The sequence below is a fragment of the Triplophysa dalaica genome, chromosome 18, assembly GCF_015846415.1.
Source record: "Triplophysa dalaica isolate WHDGS20190420 chromosome 18, ASM1584641v1, whole genome shotgun sequence".
NCBI lineage: Eukaryota > Metazoa > Chordata > Actinopteri > Cypriniformes > Nemacheilidae > Triplophysa > Triplophysa dalaica.
This window is the reverse complement of record NC_079559.1, coordinates 8,835,255-8,846,944: the sequence shown is the minus strand read 5'-3', so window position 1 is coordinate 8,846,944 and position 11,690 is coordinate 8,835,255. Positions and strand designations below refer to the sequence as shown.

The 11,690-nt window shown below is 34.4% G+C and overlaps 2 protein-coding genes across 2 annotated transcripts; one reads left to right on the top strand and one right to left on the bottom strand.

The window, feature by feature from the left end:
* Positions 1-2,922: 2,922 nt before the first annotated feature.
* On the bottom strand, positions 2,923-4,225 carry lamtor5 (late endosomal/lysosomal adaptor, MAPK and MTOR activator 5). The gene is made up of 4 exons (XM_056773399.1): positions 4,092-4,225; positions 3,951-4,012; positions 3,363-3,480; positions 2,923-3,252 (listed from the first exon to the last, which is right to left on the bottom strand). Exons 1-4 carry the CDS (start codon positions 4,124-4,126, stop codon positions 3,192-3,194), a joined length of 276 nt encoding a protein of 91 aa, XP_056629377.1. The 5' UTR covers positions 4,127-4,225; the 3' UTR covers positions 2,923-3,191.
* A 4,565-nt stretch (positions 4,226-8,790) lies between these two features.
* prok1 (prokineticin 1) lies at positions 8,791-11,020 on the top strand. The gene is made up of 3 exons (XM_056773398.1): positions 8,791-8,862; positions 9,477-9,602; positions 10,680-11,020. Exons 1-3 carry the CDS (start codon positions 8,791-8,793, stop codon positions 10,797-10,799), a joined length of 318 nt encoding a protein of 105 aa, XP_056629376.1. The 3' UTR covers positions 10,800-11,020.
* Positions 11,021-11,690: the final 670 nt, after the last annotated feature.

Here is an 11,690-nt window from a genome sequence, read left to right as displayed (position 1 = left end):
TAGTGCGATTCAACCGTACTAAGTCAGGTGTAAAAAGCACTCTGAACAAGTTCTACATTAGTTTCATCATGACAGACAAATTTGACCTAAACCCTGCACGCTGAAACACAGCTAGGGTAATCTCCACACACACGCTAAGCGACAGACCAATCACAAATGACTTGCTCCGTTTCACCAATCATAGCATTTCGGAAGGAGGGACTTCATAGAACCAGGAACTCAATAACCGGTTTACTGAGAATCGGGATGACGGTGTTAAACACAAATAACATACATAAAGCATTTTTTGAATACCGTCACACGAATAGCTTTGCACTTGTAATTCATGTGGACAAGCAAATTAAGAATTTCATTGCTTAGGGAAACTTGTTTCCTCACTGGGCATATGACAATAAACACTTTGAATTCTTGAACGCCATTGTTTAGCACATCATAAACATATTAAAGCAGTTTCCTAATTAAAGTGGTTTCTCTACGGTTTTCTTTATCTGTCGGTCTATGATTAGCCTACAAGCCAATGAACCACGCTATATTATAAAACTTAATTACACTATTTAAAACTGAAAATTCATTTTTATTTATAAACTTTAGGTTTAGGGTAAGGTTAGGGATAGGTATAGGGCCTTAATATCTCAATAAGTTGCTATCATTTTTATAAATATAATGATTTACTGTCTGTTATTATTGCATAATGTTTAATACTCAACAATGCTGAGGTGCAAATAGTAACATTATCTGCCACTATTTATTAGTAAAAAGAATCTACCATGTCTACTTAATCCAAAGAAAATAGGCCCTACAGCTATTTTTGGTAAGTGTAAATAGCATATTACTAAGAAATGCTGCTATTTTCATTTGGTGTAAACAGAACTTAATTAAATTTAAGTGTACCGTTCTGGTACAATTACAGCTAAAGTGAGAGAAGTGCAAATGTTACAATTTACCCCATGCGTGGGGTTCATAGTAACAGGCAGAGGATTAGTTGTAACAATTGCTATAGAAAATAAAAATAACTCTAAAATATGAATCTGTCTATAAACTTACGGTGGATAATGTATATCTGTCTATAACAGACAGATATCTACATCTAACCATCCTTCCATTATACATCAATGATATATAAGCAACAGCTTTGTGTGGGGAAACAGACTGAAAGATACCATTTTAAAGGACCCAGTCTTTGGATGTTTTAGAGGCTTTGGTTATGTTTTTTGGGTGTTTAACAATGGATGTTCATATTTCTGATTAAAAAAACGCTTTGTATTTCACATATTCAAGTCTATTGTTCATCGCTCCCCCCTTCCAACAAAATCCAACATTTATTTCACATTGCCGAGTCCACTCGAGTTTGTGAGTTCCTCCTTCAAAATGTATTTAACCGGCAGCAGACTTGAATGCTTTACTTGGAATGTGTAATGAATCTTACATGACTGACTGGAGCAGCTTGCGCTTTAAACAAGTCGATGTTAGACACACAGCTCACCAACATAAGGTGTAGGTGCACAAAGTATAAAAGGGGCATATGGAACAAGGCTTTAAATAGGGACTTTACAAATTTTTTAAAGTTAAAAAGCTATTTTTTTTTTAAAGATTTGCAGCTATTAATAAATTGGATTAGAAACTGAAGTGAATTGTCCAAACCTTTGAGGAAACCTTAAAGGAACAGTTCAACCAAAAAATAAAAAGTATATCATCATTTACTTACCCTCAGATTGTTTCAAACCTGTATACAGTTCTTTGTTCTGCTAATCATAAAGGAAGAATGTCAGTAACCAAACAGATCTTATCCCCCATTGAGTCCCATACTATTTATTTTCCCTACTATGGCAGTAAATGGGGGATAAGATATGTTTGGTTACTGACATTCTTTCAAATATGTGTTCAACATAACAAAAACATTTGGTCACACTAAAGTATAGTGTGCAATTCTTGCTAATAACATGCCATAAACTACAACTGTCCCCCAGTTTTTAGGTTAAGGTATTGGGCATGATTAAGGATGTAGAATATGGTAATGCAGAATATGTGCTTTATAAGTACTAATAATCAGCTAATGTGTCAATAATAAGCATGTTAATAACAACTAGTTAAAAGTAAGTATTGCCCCCTATACTGAGGTGTTAACCGAACATTTATATAGGTTTGGAATAATCTGAGGGTGATGACAGAATTTTTTATTTTTGGGTGAACTATCCCTTTAAGGTTTGGACAATTTAACTTCAGTTTCTAATCCAAGATTTATTCATAGGTGCAAATATAATATTTTTTAACTTTTAAACATTAGAATGGTATTTTCTGTTTCTCTTTTAAAACTGCATCATGGCATTTTCTGATCTATCAATATAGAAGCATCCATATTGATACATGCATCAGCCAGGAATTCGTCATACAGTATTGCTGTATTGATGTTCTGAGCACAGCCCTATTTAAAGCCTTGTTCCAGGTGCCCCTTTTATACTTCGAGCACCTGCACCTTTAAAGGTCTATCCACGGCAGATCTGGTGTTGTATCTGATTTTGACTCAAGTTAAGGTGAAAATAATGAACCTTTAACCATGAATGGATGAGACAACTTTTTTCACTTAATGTTAACTTAACTAGAATGTTTTTGGACACCAGCCATCACATGCATGCAGGAGAAACCTTCCATGACAAGCCTGATTGACTTTTCTCGAAAGCATTTTGCAATAGATTGAGTCATCTTATTTAAATGCTTTTGGCCTTATGTTTATAATTGAGCATTACTTGTCTTACTTATTGAATTCAAAGTGTGTGTAAATGTTGTGTTCAGGTTTGCTGATCTTCAGTAGCTTGCTGTATGCAAAGCAACTTACAACTACCGCCCCCTACTGGACATTCTATGATAGAAACTAATTAAACTAAAGGCAAAAATGTAATCCTCCATGAATTCAGTCAAAATCAATTATCTTAAATAACACAATTTTATTAGTTTGAAAACAATATTATTTAACAAAAAGCCATAAACACATCTGAACTGTGGTTTATGGTTAAGAGCAGATACAACTATAGGAAAGATTAACCATGGCAGACATCTAATATTTTATGGCATGACGGAAGACATGATCTCAGCCAATCATTAAGTTAATAGGTTGCTGACAATAGACCAAGTTGTTTAAAAACACTTTTAATATCTGACGAAACAGATCCTTCCAAAACCGCAAGTAGTTGAACTCATGATGCCATCTTATGTACAGCTACTGTAATTGTTCCGTGCGTTCTCACCAAAATGTTCCTGCATGGACAGAAATATTTATTTATACTTTTATGTGACAATCCTCAAGACTCTATGCTGGAAATGTTATTTTCTACTTGATGTTTTATGTGTTTAATGTACATTCTTACCCACAGTCAGACTCCAAACACACAGTAGGGGAGTCAGTTTGGTCTTTGGTTAGAGAAGCAGCTTGTCTAGCCAATACTGACACAACTCCTCCATGTTCATCCGAAAGAGAGCCACGGCCTAAAGGGGAAAGATTATGCAGACATAATCAATGAGTCAGGCACTTGAAAACAAATATAATTTTAAATAACAGAAACATACTTCCACAAATAAAAAGAAATGACACAAAATAAAACCATTAGCAAATTATTTGTTCATACATGCAAAGGAATGCATCTTCAAGATCTTCAGATTTTTATGAAGAATCTCATGCATAAATAAATATCCAATATGTAAGTTGTGACGTTTCACAATTTATGTCTTTTTTACTATTCAATTAAATTTGAAAACAACTTTTTTACCCTGACTAGTATACTTTAAGCATTTCAGCTCAAATACAACAAAATTAGTAAAATTTTCGGCAGAATAATGTTACTTGAGTTAGACATGTCGCAGTCCAGGACAATCTATGTTGGATAAAAAGTTTGTTAGGATTTATGCCACACTTTTTGTCATCATAAACAAGATAAATATAACAAAACGATACTCACATCCTAAATTATGGCCTTGGGCGTCTGTGCACAAAACCCCAACAATGGAAGGATTTTTCATCCTATTTTAAGAAAACAACGCAATTACATTTGACTCAACTTAAATACTTGATTACAAAGAACATAAGCATGTACACTTACGTATCGTCAAGATATTGCTCCAGTGCCCCTTCCATATTATCTGTTAAAATGTTGTTAAATGATCAGTAAATATGTGAATGTAGAGACGTCGATGTTTATTATTTGTACTACTTCCGGAAAATCAGCTGACATTCTGACATGTGACTCGAAACTACGGCAACCTGTGAGGGTTAAACAAAATGCATGCATACCAAAACAGCGCCGTCTAGCGCGAGTATCTGTCAACAATATCGAGAGATTGCTAAAACCCAAACCCTTTATGTATCCACCGTCTAGTGCTTACCCAAAGCAGAAAGTTGATGATAAATTATTTTATATGATTAGTATTTATATATTTCAATATAAAAACAATGAAGTTAAATCTCTCTTATGCTTTGTTTTTATTCACCACATTTAGGCCTTCGCGCTTATTTGTCGTCTACCTATATATTGATTAGAGTTTATTATCATGATGTTATATGTTGATAAATGATTAAGAGACATTTGTTAAGATGTTAAGTTATATTAATAATAATTCATTGCATTTATATAGCGCTTCTCTGCCTGGGCACTCAAAGCGCTTTTAAATGGAAAGGTGGAATCTCTTTAACCACCACCAATTTAGTAAAGCTTAGGTGTAAAGTTATACTTAAGTTGTATTTGCTATCACTGTGATTTAAAAAAAATGTTTCTTTACTGTTAGGAGTGGATTACATTTTAAGCACAATAGCAGCTAGAACTAGTGTCTTTCTTCCTCCCCGCTTTATAAATAATAAATGTTGAAAAAATCTTAAAGGCCACAAAAATACATCCAGTTATAGATGGCGAGCTAACATTTAGCTGTCATTGTCAATGGATACTCCCAGGGGAACTTTAGTGGATTCCCTGTTGAAATGTTGTTATCTCTCCAGACGACCCCATGCTCTTCACCAAAAGCAGAATAAAAGACCAATTCTGCTCTTTACCATCAATTGTATTTGAGTCTGTCTTTGAGCAGATGCTCTTTATCAGAAATCTATGCTGCCTTTTCCATTAGGAACTGAACGATATTGAGTCACTCTGTCTTTTCTGTGCCTGTTTTCTGTGTCATCTTTGACAAAGACCATTCTGTGATATGCATTATATAACATGTGTGTGTGTATTGGATACAATTTTATACACATATATATAAATTCACCAAAAATAAATTTAAAAAATTGAATTCCACCATATACTCTTTGTGGTTAAGAAAACATTAGCCAACTCAAATGTCTGTATGTATAAATCAGGTTATTTAACTCAATTTACATGCAAATAGAAGAAGCTGACGACAGGCGCTATTTCTGTCTCTCTAAAGCCCATCAGACCAGTTAATGTATTCAGAATGTATGCAGCCTTTTATTTACGTATATCAAAGCTGTTTGATATGAAACCAATTTAATATGTCTCACTGTTTCTCTTTCTTGACAAATAGCTTTAATTAGGAGTGCTTAGATCCTTTTGAAACCTCTGCAATAGACGACCAGGTTGGATGTGAAATGTGTCACCATTAAAGAACGTTGTATGAAAAATTGGCTTTAGTTGCATATTAGCTGCATAACTGGTAAAGGCATGCTCATAAAAATGATGACAATTTTAATTTAATTAAGGGATAAGCGATATAGAGAATGGATGGATGGTTTACTTTATACTGTTTGTCTGTCACTTTTAAAACATAATTAGATTTGCACCAAATTACATTTACAGAGGCATAATATTTTTTTATTGCTGATAAGAATACACTTTATATGAATAAGTGCTTGCTTACTAATTGAAACAATTTTTTTTAAATATGTATGTAAAAAGATCCTGGTCCATAGTCTAAAAAACTGATCAAAATTTCCTTTTTTGGAATGTCATCTAAAGCTTTACACTGCTTTTTATAACAAAGTTACAGTATAATAAAGTGACCTTAACAGCTCTTTTAGCTAACTTGGATCCTGCCCCGCAAGCAACGGTTGATGATTTCTTTCCAGTCCTGTGCAGTTAAGGCCAAGTTGGGTCTGCTGACGGGGCAAAAAGTTGCGATGTAATTACGAGACCAGGGCATTAGTGACATCCATCAATTTCAATGCAGCTAAGTAATGCCCTGCTGACTAACCAATGGCATTTTCTAGCACTCTCTAAGCCTAAATCAATTCCTAACAGATAGGAATGACACTTTCCAGTCCACAATTCTTCACCCCGGCTGCTGTCAAGTTGGATATTTTATTTAGCTATTAATTTCAAGTAAGCTCATTGATTTTTTTGTAGCTGTGGTCTGGCACAGCCCAGGGACTATTGGGTACAGCACTTCATTTAGGCCATATCTGTGCATCACCTCATTTTCATACAAAGTGTTCCTGATGCTGGAAATATGATGCGCTGAGGTATCAGTTTTTCTTAAAATGTTAGGAAATAAGGTTTACAATTCTGTTGAGGACTTCACACAAAGAATGTCATAATGTGTGATGTTCTCTACTGGATGCTCAGTTGTTCCTCACAGCAGTAAGAGCAGAAAAGTAAAGCAAGATTGAATTTGACAGGAGTAACTGGAATGTCATGATTAATGAGTCCCTGAATGAGAAATGTGCTGTTTACAGTGTGTTAATATGTGTACACAAATAATTAGATGTAATTGGATAGTTGACATGTCTAGCAGTGTGAAATGCAACACTACAATTTAAAACTAGTCCTGTAATTTAACTGGGAATGTTAGATTCTTGGGGTTGACTCCTAGGAAGGTACACCCCAAATGAGCAAAAGAAACCTGGAAAAAGGAAATTCAAGTGTCTGTCAAATCCATATCTTAAACTATTTAAAGCATAATTTTGTCATCAATTTTTTATGCATGCATTTTAATGGCCTCATATAATTTACAAGACAATAAAGGACATTATTATTTTTAACCTAGCGTTGGGTCAAAAAGGGACAAACCCAACCGTTGGATTATAAATTAAACCGTGTTAGGCTGTTTCAACCCATAAAATTAGGATTATTTTAACCCGTAGTTGGATTAATTTAACCCAGCAGTCAAATTTGTCCCTTTTTAACCCAAATAACCCATCATTTTTTGGAGTGAATATATATATTATATAAATAATTCTGACAATTTAAAAGGAACGGATACTTAAGACCAAGAAGTAATCTTAAATGGTTAAAAAACACTTAAAGACATGCGAACCAGCTACATCAATAAAGATGCATACATTTCTATTCATTGATTAGGATTTTTACACAAAATCATAAATCATGACAATGATAATAGACATTTAATTACTCTTAAAGCAGGATAATAAACGCTTGTGGTCAAGAAAGTTTTCAGGCATTTCGTGTCAAATGTGTTTAACCATCGGTGCCTGACTGGCACATTAAAGACATGTAAGTATTAAATTGTCAGTGAGTGACAGCCCATATTATGTCAGGGAGTGACTGTAGGCTTAAACGTCTCCAATAAATTGACTAGTGCTTAATTTGTTGTGATTTACCTGCAAGCTGAATAATATTGGTGGGAAGCAAAAATAAACAATTCTCTAGTCAACCCCTTGTGCCGATGACTCATTTCCTATGAACTTACTTGACTTGTGTTGGTTCTCTAATACTTGGCTGCAAGTCTGACATTACTTGGCACAGTAAAGAATTATGAAACCAAATGATACAAATGAGAAATTGATGATACGGTTTGTGAAATGAACAAGTGCCTTGTAGAGAAGTGTTTGCCATAAGAATAGTAAAGAATAGCAAATATAAGAGTAATTGAAATTACTTTAATTTATAATTTGTTGAAATTTGACCTGGTCACGACTCAAAAGTTGTTCAATCGGGATTTGAATCGAAATTTAATTTTTAAATTGTTTTGAAACCAATTTAGAAATTGAATCTACAAAAATATAGTTGTGCACAAACCACCATGCAATGACGCAGCTTATGTTTAAATTTAAGAGCTGTGTTTCCAGTGTATTTGACCTTGTCATAATCTATGAATGTTTTCGTTATATATATATATAAACATTTATTTTCTTCAAATTTGTTCATAAATCTTTTAGGAAAATATCAAATGCAATGGGTGCAGTAAGTTTCTCATGTACATTACTTCAAGTAATATTTCAAAGAATACTTTCAGAAACATCATTTTAATCATCATTGATAAAAACAGTGTAAAAAATAATCAGAAAACAGTGATTTATTCTAAAATCAAGAATCTTCCACACCCTCCACCACAAATCCCTCTTGGCACAAAGATTGTTGTTCAGAAATAAACCCGGTTTATTACTAAATAGAAACATAAAGCTGTACTGTTGCAGGTGTCATCAGGAAAGATTTGTTTGCAGTGAAATGTCCAGTTACGTCTTTCCTCCATCATCCTCTCCATCGTCATACAGGGAGAGATGACGAAGTCCTGCGGAGGTGTGGGAGGGGGCAATACAGGGTAGAGGGGAGATAAAGAGAAGGGGAGATGAAAAAGAAAGAGAGACAGCGCGAGATCCCAGTCCTTATTTCAGAAGTTCTCAAAGATTCCACAGTCGACACCGTGAGAAGTCTAGGAGCGAAGTCTTTCACAGAAGGTGAAATTGTGAAGAGGGACCACATCTCCACCAAGGCCATACAAAACCAATTTAGGAACTCCACAGGAGATACTAAAAATAAATAATTGAGAGAATTAGAAAGAGGGGAAAAGGAAGTACAGTATTTGAGGGTTTTTTGTTTGTTTTGCTGCTACAATATGAGCAGAGTTGTGATTCTCTCTGTGCTCCTAGTGTCCCTGAGCTGGTGCCGATGTGCCGTCATCACAGGGGTAAGTACATACACAAATTTTGATTTTACTATTTATGTAATTATGCTAAAAAATGGATGGTATTCTGCTCCAATTCATTTAAATAAATCAAGGAGAAATTCTTTTTTTTGAGGTTTTGAGAAGATTCATTTTTAATAAGAGGTGGATTTTGATGGAAGTCAATAGGAGGTTTGTTCCAGAATGATCTCATGTGGAATTCTTGTGTTACCAGTCAATAGTGAAACAAAATAATTTCAAATTAAATGATTTTTCCTCAACAAAGATTATTATTTGATTTTTAAGTTATACAAATATAATTGTACACCTTCTGCAAATCTTTCTTTAGAGTCAGATTTCTAATGTTTAATGCGTCAGTTTTAATCCTTATTTAGGTTTTTCATTTCTGGTCCTGATCCAATATGTAATATTTTAGATGTCTCCGCATTTATATTCAACGATTTTAGGTGCACTAATGCATTGGGGTTCAGATCTGTATGATCAAAGAAACATCCAAAATGCGTGCTTTAGTTCTACTAGGGCTGCAGCTGCATCTGGATTTTGTTTAAATTTTCAAAAGGATTAAAATACATGGAGCATGGGTCAGACTGATTCTCTGTTGTGCTGTTGTGTATCAGGCATGTGACAGGGACGTGCAGTGTGGTGTGGGTCTGTGTTGTGCTGTTAGTCTTTGGCTCAGAGGCCTGCGGATGTGCACACCACAGGGTCTGGAAGGAGACGAATGCCACCCGTACAGCTACAAGGTATACAAATACAAACACGGGAACACCTCTAAAATCCGAATGCAGTGATTTGATAGTTGACATAAGGAAAAGATGGAACGGTGAAAATTAAAGGAAGGATACAGAAAGAAAAGGAGAGCGACCCTACAGAAAAAGAAATAAATATTTAACTGATCAGATCCGACAAAATATTAAAGGGAAAGTTCATCTTCAAAATGAAAATTCTGTCATCATTTATTCACTCTCATGTCATGTCAAACCTGTATGACTTTCTTTCTTCTGCAGAACACACAAGAGGATGTTTTGAAAAATGTTAATCTCCATTGAATTGCATTGGTTTTGTTTCCGTACAATAGAAGTGAATGGGGACCAATGGTTTTTGGTTACCAAAATTTTTCAAAATATCTTCTTTTGTTTTTTGCAGAAGAAAGAAAAACACACAGTTTTAAAATGACAACAGGGTGTGTGAATGATGATAGAAATTTCATTTTAAAGGCAAAGTATTCTGTAAGGAATCGAAATCTATTCCTTTAGCTGGAGTCGAAATCAACAGTTGCGACGATTTATTGAATTTTAAGAAACATGGTAAAACATTGATGTCCTGTTGTAAAAATCAAACGCATAAAAAACGTCTAAATCTCATGTATCACGAGTCGCTGTTTCATGGTTTAAACTGTGATCGCCAGATACGACGGAGAAAGAATCTGCTGATAAGTGCATCAGATATTGATCGAATGTCTGACAGATCAGGGTTGTTTATCACTCTGTCGGACTCTCTGATACAGAGATACGCAGGAGCTCGACTTTGCTATTCAACTGAGGCTTAGAGGTGATAAAAGATGGATTTTCAGCTTTTCTGACTCATCGATGGCTAATAAGACTGACAGATCCTCACCCAACTAAACCTATAGTTTTAATGCAATGTATTTTGATTATCACCCTCTGGAGATTTAATTGAAATGATAAGCATGTTGATGTCATTACAGCAAAAATTTTTTTTTAGCTTTCATAATGTATGTATGTATAATATAAATGATTGTTTAAAGAAGCCCTTAAGTGGCCAAAAAACTAACCCAGAATGTTCCAACCTTCATGCAGGTTCCTTTTCCCGGCAAAAGACAACACCATACTTGCCCCTGTCTGCCACACCTGGTCTGCACTAGGTACATTGATAATAGATATCGCTGCACCAGTGACTTCAAAAATATAGACTTTTAAGAATAAGGAGCGGAAGACGATGAAGAAAGGAGAAGAGGAAACAGGATAGCACAAGAGTAAAACATAGTGCCATATACCACTTTGCACATCATTTATATCACTGTCATGTACTTTGCACTGCAAATGCTGTCATCCAACTTCTCTCGAAATGCCAACATACATTTTCCCCAGCGTCATGAGGTCTACCTCACAATCATTGGTTTACCTTGGCATCCACTGCACTTATATTTGATAGTAAGCACATACATTTAGTTTCATAACCTGACCTTCACATAAAGTCTTCATGCAAATAAAAGCACACTCCACAATTTTGTTCGAAAAGGAAGAGAAACGTTTATGAATGATCCATCTCAAAATGACGTAAATTTGTTGAAGGTATATTGTAGTTATTGTAATTAAATTATAATTTGTCTGAATGGTCTTTGTGCATCTTTTTCTCTTTGTGGGATTGTTTGAGTTATCATTTATATCGTCCCAAATGTAATAAATAAATCATTTTATGTTCATATCATTCCATAGAACCACTTTACCCATTTGTGTTCTAGAATATTGTTTACAAACGCTTCAGTCTTTAACAAATGTTCAGTATCCGCAGATTCAAACGTATATCACAATTAATTTGCCACTTTGAATAGAAACACAAACATTCTTTGCCACAAATTTAAAAAAATTTTGCACTTGACTATTTCTAGGATATTGACTAATGTACAGTAGATAAAGTCAAAAGGCTGTTTATATATAAATCTTTTATATATTTTATTTCACTAATTTTTTCAGATCTGCTTTACTCTTTTTTTCAAAACTATTCAAGGAAAATACAATTGTGACATATAGCTGTAAAAGCAAAGACAAAGTAGTTTGACCCTGACATATACTCTCTGCTTATCACTG

What these genes read in the sequence shown, in the direction of transcription:
- prok1 (XM_056773398.1), top strand. Translation starts at nt 8,791, where the DNA reads ATGAGCAGAGTTGTGATTCTCTCTGTGCTCCTAGTGTCCCTGAGCTGG. An exon ending in GATGTGCCGTCATCACAGGG is followed by an intron (nt 8,863 to 9,476) that starts GTAAGTACATAC and finishes GTTGTGTATCAG; the next exon opens with GCATGTGACAGGGACGTGCA. An exon ending in GCCACCCGTACAGCTACAAG is followed by an intron (nt 9,603 to 10,679) that starts GTATACAAATAC and finishes ACCTTCATGCAG; the next exon opens with GTTCCTTTTCCCGGCAAAAG.
- lamtor5 (XM_056773399.1), bottom strand. Translation starts at nt 4,126, where the DNA reads ATGGAAGGGGCACTGGAGCAATATCTTGACGATAC. An exon ending in GAGCAATATCTTGACGATAC is followed by an intron (nt 4,013 to 4,091) that starts GTAAGTGTACAT and finishes TTCTTAAAATAG; the next exon opens with GATGAAAAATCCTTCCATTG. An exon ending in CCAAGGCCATAATTTAGGAT is followed by an intron (nt 3,481 to 3,950) that starts GTGAGTATCGTT and finishes TTTCCCCTTTAG; the next exon opens with GCCGTGGCTCTCTTTCGGAT.